The 14026-nt window shown below is 39.3% G+C and overlaps 1 protein-coding gene across 1 annotated transcript in view; it reads right to left on the reverse strand.

Moving 5' to 3' along the window:
* The window catches only part of LOC122808226 (multiple epidermal growth factor-like domains protein 10), a 693858-nt gene that overhangs the window by 373057 nt on the left and 306775 nt on the right, over positions 1 to 14026 (reverse strand). The window contains exons 3-4 of the mRNA XM_044079188.1: positions 2238 to 2339; positions 85 to 185 (exon numbers count right to left, since the gene is read on the reverse strand). Of these exons, the coding sequence (XP_043935123.1) occupies positions 85 to 185; positions 2238 to 2339 (203 nt within the window). The remainder of the gene's footprint in view (positions 1 to 84; positions 186 to 2237; positions 2340 to 14026) is intronic.

Here is a 14026-nt window from a genome sequence, read left to right on the forward strand (position 1 = left end):
GCATGTTATATGTTTTTCTGCATTAATAAAGGTAACATTGCATGAACAGCACCTTTAATAGAATGAATAGACTTGAAAACTTACGAACACAGATGTCATTGCTGTCATAGTATCCACTGCAGCACCGCAGTCGCTTCCTGTAACCGACTTTTACTCCCTGTCGATAGGCTGTTTTATAGATGATTCTAGACAAATCAAGTAATTTACTTTTAATAAAGTACAAAACCCATGCCAGATGTAGTCACTTAGTTAAAACAGTACAGAACAGTATGCGTGTTACATACAGGATGTTACATAAACTCTGAAAAGGCTGTGCATCTGACAGTGGTTTTTGGTTTTGACAGTGTAACATAGGGGGATGGAAGTGCATTATATAGTGTGACTACTGTTATGTATGATGCCCCAGCATGACAATATTAAAACCTCAGGGCAGAACTCAGGGATCCAGTTATTCAGGAGCAACTGTCTGACACTAAGTTATAGCTAAGCTTTATCAGATTGTAGTGCCTCGTGCCTTCTGTGTAGTGGATTCTTGATTTTGGAATGGAATTCTAAACTATGGCTAGCATCTTTTACATTCTCATGTGCCTTTTAAATTATTGTGCAGTAATTATTTTAAAATGAAAAATTTATACTGGGAGGACCGAGCAAAAATATTGTCAGAATGCAAAGTTACTTGGAGCTTATGAATTCTGCTTCCACACAAAGGATTAAAGTGTATCATTCTGTAAATCTATGCTGCCTTGTGGCACTTGTATGCCACAGAAGAACAGGAAGCCACCAGTGGTATTTTTAACATATTTATATCTGATAATTCATGTAGTAAATCATTGCATCTGACTACAGAGCTAAAGTGAAACATGGAAGAAGACTGCTCCTTTCTTACATTATTTATTTCTTAAATAGGTAAACCTGCTAGGCACAAATGCATCTTTACATGGTCAACTTGGGAGCACTCTCAGTGCGTGACATGTGCTCAGAGTCACAATTGACACTGAGGGATTCAGACCCTTGGACTCTATTTTATTTACTTTTTGTACAATGGGTTACTCCAACTAGGCCTTTGACATATTCTCAAGCAGACCCGTGATGGTACTTTTACAGATTGTGAACTTTGGCAAGGATACCATGCAAAATCCCCAATTATTGTGATAAGAGCTATGGGATCCTGAACATCCCCCTAAACTACCACCAAGTCAGGCCGAAGGATCCTGAGTTTCAGCAATAGTATTTTGTTTCAAATACCTGAAATGAGAATAGAACACATAACCTTCGAATCTTCTTATAGCCCTGGGAGAATATACTACATGCTGATCTACCAAAACTGAAGGTTTTTAGTAGTTCACATCCCTAATCCCCTATGATAAATTGTAATGTCTAAGAATATACTGGACAAACCTGAGTCAGCTAGTATCCTAGCACGATGTAGTAAGCACCTTTAAATGATAGGTATTAGGAGTCCAGCTGAAAGATAAAACATGTCACAATAAACTGGAGGTTCTCATATACCTAGTGGGCTGAATACAAAAGTACCACTGTGTGTTTAAATCTTACCATGGCATATAAAACTGAAAAGTTGGAATACATCATACCCGGGAACATTAAGGAAAATGTCCGCATGAGGTTGAAAGATAGTCATACTATAAATGGCTGAACTGGGATCGAAGCATTAAGTATGCTGCATGGGGCTCGAAACACTTAACATAGCAGAAGTGCAACCTGGAACTAAGAGCAGATACACATTAAGAAGGTGTAAAGTACTAGGGGAGGTAAATCGCAGAAGCCCAGTAACAGTATGCAGACCTGAAATTCCACAACAAACTAGAAGTACATGCTGTGAACCTTTGCAAAAGCAGCAAATGACGAAAGGTCATACTGGTGAATCAATAAAAGCAGAGCATAAATTATATGCAAGAGAAGATCATAAAGTTAACACAAAATAAAAAGTAGAGCCAAGCTGAATCTCATTATAATTGCCCAGTCGTTTGTTTCAAGCCAACTAAATTTCTTAATTAAGAAAACCATAACAGCTAAGTTTTTCTCTTAAACTGCATGACTTGCAGTGCAGCTGGGGGCACCATATGTGAACAATGAAATGAAAAATCCACTTTTCTACTTCTCTTTCTCAACATAATGCACAGTATGATACCTAAGTGAATTCCATTCCCACAAAACTGCACAACAAAACATCTGCATTTTAAAAGATCATACGAAAATATAAAAAGAAGATAACACACTTGTGCCTTGGACACTTGGAAAAACTCCACTCATAGGAGCATGGCTCATCAAGGACCTGGCTATACGGATGGGCGTAGGATTCTTTTGTTGGTGCAGCAAAGCTATAAAAAAAGAAAAAGACTTTATAAGTTACACATCTGTGCCTCCTACTAGTCATTTTGCATTCCTTTCTCATTTTCTCTTCCAAGAAAACAGGAACTAAAACAAAGATATTGCTCCTAGCTTCCAGACTCATACATTATAATAGTTGCATTGCAGCAATTTCTTCACAGATTGTTGATAACAGACCAGAAAGTCATACAGTTTGCTTTGTCTTGCTCCTAAGTTTTTCATCCATTCGTGTTGCCTCACCAGTGGGACTAAAATATACCAAGCAACCATGTATGTATCCTTAATCTTTCAGAAATTAAAATTACCATTTAGGATTACTGGAATTATCAAGGTATAATAAACAGTCAGAAAGCTGACAATTCAAATGCACACATTTCCATTTAGGTTGATAGGTGTTTACTAGGCTAATGACCACAAGCGCTTTTTAAGCCTATACATGCATCCCAAATTTTGTGCAAACATACCTTCCTGTAATGTCAGATGCATTAGGTGGCTACTTTAGTATGGAGACAACTAATTCTGATAATGGAAGATAGTGGACATACAAAACTATCACTTTCAGTACCTGTGTAACCTGAAATATTTTCTCACTACTACAGGACAAACAAAACTCATCACCAAGCCAAGCCACAACTGCTGCCTGCTTTTCTGCAAATGGACCTGTGATTTTAGCATCATTAAATTACTACTTTTGAATCACTGAATTCTAAAATCACATCCTTGGGCACACATAGTTGCTTCCTATGGTAGCCAGAGTTTTCATTTTTGTAAAATCAACCTATCCTTTTATTCGCAATGAACTGCTATATCTGTAGTACCTAACATTTTCTGTTTATTCCACAAATGGACCCATTGTGGATCACATGAAACTATCTATCACAGAATCCTAGGATTTTAGGAATCGCAAAACAAGTAGGTTTAAAGGCCATGTGTGCCATGACAAATACTACCTTCAGGCTGTACACCTCATTTCCTGGAGGGCAAAACATGTCAGACATGTGGACAAACCTGTGGGTACCATCCAATTGTAATGGTTAGTCTTCAACGAGGCAAGGATATCACTCTGCAATTTGTTGTAGAGATGGGACAACCACTGAGTAATGAATTTATCCCTCCAAAATGTTTTAAAAGGTTATCAGAAGAACCTGGCCTGACTGATGTTTTGGAATTTGGACAGCCAGTGGTAAATAATCTTAAATTTTTAATTAGCAGAAAAATAATCAGTGATGAAAATTTCCCACCGCTGAAGCCATTAACAGTCTTGGACTTTTATTCATAGGTATGCAAATTCAATATTAATTAGAGGCATCACTGCTACAAATGTGCATGACTGTGGATCACATTTTACATCTCAGCTTATATGTGTAGTTTCAGTCACACTGCTGTACACATGCCTATGAATTCTACTTACATTCTTAGCCATCTGACAAGATCCTTACCTATAGTTAAAAAAATGGGGTTATAAGATGATAGCAGTGTCTAAGGAAGCCATCGGCCCTCATTAAACCCATCATTGAGGCAGCACCTGCTTTGGTATGTACCTGACCAGGCATGTGCAACAAGTGGAACATCCACAGAGATTCCTCAAAAAGAATTCAGGGTATTAACATCATGTCCTGTGCAGATCATCTGAATGCCTGATCTATACGTGGCATACAGAACATACTTGAATCCTGCTCTGATGGAGCTTTTGCATATCGACAAAACGAATAGCATTAGAACTGCTTGATCTAGGGACTTAAACCTTGCTTGTATCATAAATAGTACAGGCCTGAGGGACAGATATTTGTCTCAGAGAATTCCTCTTCTCTTGAACATGCTTCCTATCAATGTGAAGCAGAACTCTTCTCTCACCTTATTCAAATGCAACCTGGATCAGAGGATGGGATACCTTGTTTAGCTCCTATGCCTCTAATGGACAGAGGCAGCTTGCAAATCATAGCCAGGTTTACCGATACCTCTTAAAAAACTCTGGGGTACAAAAAAGTTGTGGGATGAATTTGGGATGCATGGCTAAGTTTATAAAGACTCCATCTGTCTTACACCTATGGACCCATGAATTAAGTAGCCCATCCTGCCAAATGGGAAGAAAAGCAAGTACATCTTGTCAGTGTTCTTGATGAAACCCTGTCATGAAAGTGGAGGTCAGCATGTCAGCGCCGTGTAACATGACTGAAGGTAAGATGTAAAAATAACAGAACTCACTCTATCAAGAAAGGGAAGTTGGTGATTTTTTTATCAGCAATAGGAATTTGTCTCTATCAGGTCATAATAAAATGGTGTACCATGACATAAGGGAGATAGGAAGATGGCACATGTCAGTCTAATAGAATCTCAGAAGCTGGATGTAAAGACAGTCTGTTAGAGATCATGAAGGCACCATCTCTAGGCATCACAAATGAATGTTAGAGTGGAAGGAGCAGTCCTGTAATGTTCACAAGCTCTGCTACTGTAATGACTTTGACAGCTTAACATTTCCTGGTTTATTGCCTTTCCAGGTCATGCCTAGGTGCACCGATTCTGAGGTTATGATCTGCAAGTTACCTCACAATACTGGGCTTAGTGCTGATGTACTGGCAAGTGCCTTTCACAAAGCTGGCAAAAGACAACTTTACCTTTTATTACCAGAAAGACTGTCTACCTGTGTTGCAAATATATATATATATATATATATATATATTATATATATATATATATATATATATATATATATATATATATATATATGTATATATATATATATATACACACACACACACACACACACACACACACACACACCCTGATATTTAACAAGGTGTTAACTGACCCGAGCCTTCTGCACCAAAGGTAAGTGTGCTACCTGCTGCACCACTGACATGAAAAATATTCAGCTAAATCTACCACCCCCTATACATACTAACTTTCTTCTGCATTACCTAGATATTGTTTATGTACTAATTTATTTATTTAGTAAGTAGACTCTTTGCAAATAGTCCGTAAGGATCTTGACTGCTGTTTTCTGTGGATTTTATCTACATATTTTCAATGTGTTCATCAACTGATTAACATCCATTCCTAGACAATCTTACTGAGACAGTTTGCTCTGTCTGATTAACTTAGTGTTAAACTAGTTTCACTAATTGTTGAAAAAGGAGACAGCTTTATGCATTTGTGCACTGACATAAACTGAACAGGACTAATATTTTAAACAGGACTAATATTTTGTTATAACAGTTACATCGCCTCCCCATTTGATATTACTCAGTGCATAGGTGAAGATGTCTGCACTCCCACAGAAGAATAATCTGGTATGTGTTTCACTTTAAGCTAAAATGGCTGTGAAGAGGGTTAAACTGATTTTGGTAGCGTCATGTTTTTAATTTTGTGCACATGCAGGGTCTAAGATTTAAACTGTAAGCTGTTTGAATATGATGTTGGTGTCTGATCACCTGCTTGTCTGAGAATGCATTCTTTTTCTGTTTCTGCATATTTCTGTACCCTTTGCCCCACTTTCTTAGTTGAAGCTTTCAGGAACAGATGTTGGACATTACCTGACATCTGGGAAAGTAAAACAGTGAGCCAAGTTCTGGGCGTATGTGTCTGTTGGATTTCTTCAGATAACTGGGTCTAAGGATTACCGCATTAACACCTGAAACACAGCATATCTACAAATGGTGCCATTTCTCATGATACAATTGTACTTTGCTTGGGGCTTCCATTTTAAAACATGCTATAAGCAGCATTTTTGTGTTACCAGGTGAGTAGTATGCAGCAAGGGATGTGCAGCAGCCAATATTGTTGGTAACGGTGGTTACTAGCAGTCTTCATGAGTAGCATAACCTATTTCTTCTGAAAATACAGAAGTTATATCTGTACAGCCATAGCTTGATTTACATTCTTTCTGTACATTTAGTTCATGCAACCTTTTACATTTCTTCAGAATCTCTTAAGCCTGCACTTTTATATCTGTGCAGTACAACATTAATTTAGTCCAGCAATAAGGTTAGGTCTCAGTTAGAGATGTTTATCCATCCATCCATCCATCCATCCATCCATCCATCCATCCATCCATCCATCCATCCATCCATCCATCCAGCCATCCGTCCATTCATCCATCCATCCATCCATCCATCCATCCATCCATCCATCATCCAGAAACCTCCTTTTCCCATACTTGAACATGGGGTCGGGGAGTCACTTCAACAGTGACAATCATCTAGATCCAATGTTCACAATGCTGTGTGGCTAGCCCTGCTGCACAAAACCCATACTTACAGTCAGTTTACACAACTGAAGTCAGTCACACGTGAACTCTAATGGGATAAACCTGTCAGAAGCCGCAAACCATCTCAGAATATGAAGAGTTGTTGGAGTGCGCTGCCATAGGTTCTGCCCTTGAGCATGATCTATCATAACGAATATGGCAGATTCATTTATGTCTCAATAGATTACTTTACATGAGTAATGCCCTTACATTTTTAGCGCCCACGTTTTAAGGATATTGCAGGTTGCATATCAGATTAGTTGGAAAAATGTGTTGCAGTCGCTAAAACTTAGTTCAGTATGCTGATATGCGAGAACTCCTGAACTACTTTTTTTTTAGATTTTGTATTTGGTAATGCGATTGCTTTGAGCTACAGCATTGCTCAGTCCAATGTAATTAAATATCTAAAGAGTGTCTGTGTACTGAACCATTGTACCTATTGAGCTGGAAAATTTGTTAGAGGAAATAATGTGGAGATCTTTCTGCTGTCCTAGAAGTCTCCCACTGGATTAAGACAGGAGGAAAAATATTATTAAAGGTTGATACTTACCCATATAGAACAGAATTTTCCTGGGCATGAGATCCTTTCTTCCTTAACTAAGTATATGTGAATGTAAGAGTTTTTTTTTCTCAAGTCCAACTTAACTGAAATTATTTGTCTGAAACTTTGAAGACAGAAATATATTCTTAGCATAGGCCGGATCCTTTACATACCTTATACCTGACTTTAATTAACATTTATTTACTAGGAAAGTCTGACTTGGAACAAAGCTAATTTTCAGCAGAGGCTTGGGGGCGAATCACTTCAGACATGCCTTTGTAACATGGGAGGAAACCAGAGTACCCAGAGAAAACCCACATGAACACAAGGAGGAAATGCAGTCTCCACACAGAAGGCACTCCAGCTGAAAATTGAACCAGAGAACCTCTTGCTATGACGCGGCAAGACTACCGGTGCACCACTGCACCATCCAGAGCATAGCACACTTTTTGCTAAAGATTGGTAAGAAACTTTTCTGCAAATTACCTTTGGTGAACAAGCCACATGGATAATGTTTTGACATTTCAGATGATTCCATGTTCTTCCCATGCTTGTATGGTTCCTCCTTGGGTATATTAGCTTCTCCTACCTTCTCAAAGCATGCTGGTTAGTTGGCAACTCTAAAATGTCTACATATGTTCCCATTGCCCTTGTGACCTGTGCGTGGCTTAAATTCAAGTGACAAATTAAAATAAGATTATCTCTTTTGTCCACTTTAGACCGCACTACAGTGAAGATATTTTTGAGAAAAAGTTACACACAAGTTGTTTTTTCTTTTCTCTGTTGATATTGACATTTATGTTCAACATTCATTTGCAATATTGTGGTACAGAATTTAAACAGCCTTCTCTGACAAGAGTAATTCACAGTACTTAATTTGTTTATTACAATTCGACAGTTATATTTTAGTCTTTGCTGATTTCAGAAACATACTAGCCTAAAGAAAAAGTCCTCTGTTATTAGACAAAATCTTGAAGGCACCACAACAATGCAACAACAATACAAACAGTGTCATTTCCCAAGTTCACTTACGTCTTGCTGGTACTTGGATTGAGTACTTTAGTTGTCTTTCCTTACCTAATATACTTACAAGATTCATTTATGAAGAACTTGTGACTGGCTCTCAGTTTAAATGGTATTATTGTTATATATACTGCCTTTAGATATACATATATATAGAGGCAACTCAGATTGTATTTATTTTTACTTCCTTCGTGGTCCAGAAGGCAGCCATGTAGAACTACAATTCTTGGTTGATATGGGGGCATATTCCCATAGCCCATAAGGTAAGATACACTCTTTGGCACGTATAGGTTTTCCCATATATTCCTTAAAGCATGAGTCTGGTACTTGGCCAGAATGAATCAGCCAGGAGTCTCCTGAGCTGTGGTAAGATAAAAGCCAATGACCAGGAATTAGTGAGAAAGCATCCATTGTTCTTTCCCATCCTCCAGCTGACTCCTCCCCTTCTGGGACTACTACTGAACCCAGGTCACCTGGCCTGGAGTCAGGGCTTCATCCCTTTGGACCAAAGCTGAGCTGAAACTTTTGATAGTATCTATTATTGTGTGTATTCTGTACATGTGCTTCTTTTGTTATAAAATGATTTTTTGTTTAAAATATATGTGAGTTAATTAATAAGTGTTAGTTTTAATTTTTTTTTTTTTTAGAAAAAAAATAGGTTCTGATTCAGGGCTTTGACTTTTTATAGCTACTGTTTACAAAATGCTTTTGATATAAGGGGGACTTTATTTTTGATAATTGTGTATAGCAGATCTTCAGTGAGGGCTATGCATATACCATGTCAGACATGTGGAACTTGGGCATAGGACATTGGGGCACTAGGATTTCAGAATGGGTGCCCGTTGAAAATCTGAGGATTTTAATTGCAATCTTCAAAACAGAGCAATTTTAAGTGTGATTAGAAGGAATATGTGCTAATAACAAAACTTGGGTATTTCAGAGTATTCCCTCTTCTCTGAGGTAATTCTTTGTCGGGGTCAGCATTTATAACAAGTTGGAATATATATAACTTAAAACAATAATAGGGAGACTTCTTTTTTTCCAATTGGAGTCTAATTTTCAAAAGTCAGGATTTACAGTATCAAGCTTGACAACTCAGGGTGTATTCATGAAAGCTAATAAAAACAGGAAGTGTCCTTTTTTTATCACTTCAGTTTTTTTTTTGTCCAGCACTGCATAAACCTTTGTAATATTGTGCTAATGTTTACATGTAGATAAAAGTAAATGTTTTCAAAGCATTATGGTTATCCATCTTCTATTCAGATATTCTTAGTTTTGGTTAATAAATGCTCCGGGAGTTCAGAAAGCAGGCTTTGGCAGGAAACAGGAAAGCCTGTTATTAAAAGCTTTGTAATCATTCATCAGTACGTATTTTGATACTTCTTGGCTGATTGACCAGGTGGTTGGTAAACTTTTATCATGAAATATGAGTAGTAATACAAACAGTATAGGTCTGATAGACACAGAAACCTGGAAAAAGTTTGAACAGATACAATGGCAATCAACCAAAAGTCTCAAGTTTTGAGAAAACATTTTTAGGCAGGGATTTCCTGGAATGTCTCAGTTGCTATCAAAGCTGATAGATGACAACTGACTAACATCTGAGACCATCTGCATTTTTTGGCTTCCTTATCCTCTAATCACTGTATGTTTTACTAATTTTAGCAGCATAATTTTAATACTAGTGACCTGGTTTCTGTTAAACCCACAGTACCACATCATTTCGCACAGTTCATTATGTAAAGCTATGAAGTACTTTGTCACTGAATCCCAGGTGGGTTAGTAATTTGGCATACATCTTGTCAGTGATGATTGGCAGTTATGGAAGTATATAGCACACTGTCCTAATGACCACTAATGTCATGATCTCAAGTCTGATTGGATGAAATGAAGCATAGCATGCTATCATTTTTATTTTTCTTGACTCTGCAGAATTGTGTGTTCAGAAACAGGATGTCATTTCATCTAGACCTTTTGTCTTAATTTGCTTTGGTTCAATGTCTCTTTGAATGAAATTCCAGTTGATGGAGTGTATTTCTGTAGAATGTGCAGAAAGCAGTGACTTTGGGGCTATAAACAACTCATACCACACATTTCGGCCACAGAACATGGACCAAAACACAAAAGGAGGGGGTGTATCCATATTCATCAAGGATACTCACACCTCCAGGTTAGTGGCACAACATGATATCTCTGAGATCATCCATGTGCAACTAACATCGGGCAAATCTGCAATGCAAATTGTGGCCTGCTACAGATCACCCTCCATAACCCAGGACCACCACTCCGCCTTTCTGGAGACACTGGAAAACATGAAGGTCCTACCAAACACCCTGATACTGAGCAATTTCAGTTACCCTACCATTAACTGGGAAAACTACTCGAGTACAAACTCCCAGGCTCAGCGCTTCCTGGAATTTATCAACTCAAATGCCCTGGATCAGCTGGTAAACTCCCCTACCAGAGGCCACAACATATTGGACCTGGTCATCACCAACATGGGCGACAGGTGTTCCGTACCAGAGGTCAGCTCGTCACTGGTTAGATCAGACCATAAACTAATCACCCTGGATGTCCACACGCAACCACCACCCCCAACCATGGAAACCACAGTGAAAAACTTTTCTAAAGCAAACTTCACCTTACTTAAGGCAGAGGTGGTAAGTTTCACAGCCCCCACGCTAAAAGATAACACTGCTCAAGATGCAGAATCCTTTACAGTTGCACTCTATGAGCACCTACAAGGATGCTTGGATTGTACCATCCCTAGCAAGACCAAGATTCACTCCCCTAAGAGAAGAAAACCAGTCTGATGGACTCCTGCCATAAACAGGTTATACAACAGAAGGAGGAAACTAGTTCAGGAAAAAAAGCAAATCCCAAGAAGGAAAGACATCCCTGATCAGTATCAGTAAGAAACTAAGGTCCCTCATAAAATCATCCAAGGCTAACTTCGAAAGAAAAATAGCCAAGGATTCGAAAGATAACCACAAAGCCTTCCTTAGCTATGTCAAGAATCTAAGTGGCAACTCGCAGATATGCTCTGAGCTAGCACAAAATATACTGAACCTACTGATATTGCCAACATCCTGGCAGATAGATTCAGTGCAAACTTCACCTCCCTCTCACCTTCAAAAGGGCCCACAAGAATACCGGAAAAGTGTAGTGTCCTGGAAATCACAGAAGCACAGGTGAAAACAGCCCTTTCAAAAGCCAAAAACACAGCATCAATGGGGCCAGATGGTGTCCCAGACTGCGTCTTGCACGAACTACAGAATGAACTAACCCCCCACCTAAACACGCTGTTCAACCTCAGCCTCTCCACAGGCTACATGCCCATAGAATGGCGCACAGCAATGGTTATTCCACTCCACAAAGGATGGGCCACAACTGACCCTGGTAACTATCGCCCCATAAGCCTGACTAACCTGGTCTGCAAGGCTATGGAGCGCATCATCATGGAACTCATTAACAAAGACATTGGGAACCTCCAAACACTTGACCCGACCCAGTTCAGCTTTGTTAAGTGCAGATCATGCCTACTAAACCTGGATGACTTCTTTTGAGACAGTCACCAAGGCCATAGATGAGGGAAAGGTGGTTCACACAGCCTACCTTGATCTTGCTAAGGCATTCAACACCATTCCTCACTTGGGTATTATAGAAAAATTCACCAGCCTGAACATAAACCCCTACGTCACAAGATGGGTTGCCAAGTGGCTTACAGACAGAACTCACACAGAAAGAATAGCGGGCTCCAAGTCCGACTCTAAACCAGTCACAAGTGGTGTCCCGCAAGGCTCGGTTCTGGGACCCCTACTGTTCGGCATATATTTCTCAGAAGTACAGGCAAACACAAGAGGACTATGGCTAACCAAGTTCGCTGATGACTGCAAACTGGGAGCCATAACTGACTCTCCGGCTGACACGGACATCCTTCAAAAAGGCCTTACTGTGACAGACACCTGGTGTCAAAGTCATGGCCTCAAGCTAAATGCCAAAAAATGCATAGTCATCCCATTTGGGAAAAACAAAACACCCACGAATTACAGCCCCCCTAATACAGAAGAGGTAATAAGAGATCTGGGGACCCAGATAGATAGTAATCTCTCCTTTGACAATCATATTGCCAAAGTAGTTAGGAAATCCTTCTATGTGGCCCATCTAATTACTAAGGGGGTTGCATCTAGAAATAAAGAGGTTATAGTGCCCCTCTACTCGTCACTCATCAGATCCATCATAGAGTACAATGCCCCATTTGGGATGTACCTCACAAGAGACTACCAACAGCTGGAAAGACCACAAAAGCACCTCACCAAGGGGATTACTGGCCTCAAACATATGTCCTATGCAGCCCAACTGAAAAAACTCCGTCTGTACTCAGTGGCATATTGCTTACTCAGAGGTGATCTCTGCCTGACTTACAAAGCCATGTCCAACTCAGAATTGATGGACATGTTCCACCTAAAGAAATCCAAGTCACTGCGAGCCAAGCACTCTAGTGAGCTAAACCTCACCACAACAATAAATAGAACATGCTGGAGGGATAGATTCCTGTCACAGAGACTCCCCATGATTTGGAACAAAATTCCTAACTACATTAGGCAGAGTCCCTCACTAACACTCTTTAAGAGAAGCCTTGACAAGTGGATGGGTAACAGAAAATATACCCCTGAGATCACTTCATTGGCTCTGCTTGACAGAGGCTCAGTTAATTAATCAATGGGGTGGCGAAAGCCGACACACTCTGGCTAGGCTTAAAAATGCCCTTGGGCAGATAGCCTAGCACCTACCTATGAACCTATGAACTTGTGGACAAATCTGGGTCATACTGATATTTATGGCTAGAGTTGATAGGTTAGGGCTATGTGACTGGAGTGTATGGGATACTGTTTTAGTACTGAGTTCTTATATTATTTAAATTTACGTTTCTTCTTGATGTTTGTGTATTTTTATTGAAATGTCATTTGAAAAACGGGCCTTTAGTGTTGCCTTTCATCTGTGTGGGGTCAATGAAGATGTATTGTCTGATGTGGTTTTTCAACAAAATATTGTACATTTACTGTCTTCAACATTACTAAGGTGTTAAACTGAAGTGACACTTGGCTTGTATGCACTAATATTGCTTACCCTGACTGTCACCACAGCCTCTGCTGACAACCTCAGTGGTTTGCACTAGCCAATTTCTATCATTTATATCCTTGTCCTGTTGACAAACTTGTGGGTTAGAGGTGGTTCTTCATTTAGGGAAGCTTGAAACTAAACAGACTGGAGCTAAGAAGGGGGTTTCTTCCTGACAGGAGATAGAGGGAGAGGAGAAAAAGTCATACAATCTTACAGTAGATCCAGTTTCGTTAAATGCTGAGAATTCTCTTTAGTACAACTCCAGGTCTCCAACAGAGAACTCATAATTTCCTAAAATTATAAATTAATTGTCTTCAGCCACTGGAACCTGTACAGAAAAAGAACAGCCCTTGAGCAGGAAATATTTTACAGATGTCCAAAATTGGCTCCGATAAGCGTTCTCTTCTCTTATGTCCTTGTTTTTAAGGAATGCCACCAGGGTAATCTGTACATCAAGGCAATAAAGGTCTTAGAAATGTTACTGTGTCTCTCTAATTTTGTCATTATACAGCTGATCTCAATATGGACTATGTAACATCAATGTAGTCTTGCTATTAAAAGTATTTGTACAATCTATTAACCATTACTTTTCCTAGGTTCTTTATGCCTCCCCTACTGGACTTGAATGCACTTATTCCCTCTTGGTGGGGGTTTCCTCAGAACTACATCACCAAGACCTGTATGGAGGTATTGGCCTTCAGCCTACCATAAGAGTTTTTTTGTGCAGTTTGTTGGAATTCTAC

The sequence above is a fragment of the Protopterus annectens genome, chromosome 8.part0 (genome assembly GCF_019279795.1).
Source record: "Protopterus annectens isolate FY-2018-M chromosome 8.part0, PAN1.0, whole genome shotgun sequence".
NCBI classification, from domain to species: Eukaryota; Metazoa; Chordata; order Ceratodontiformes; family Protopteridae; genus Protopterus; species Protopterus annectens.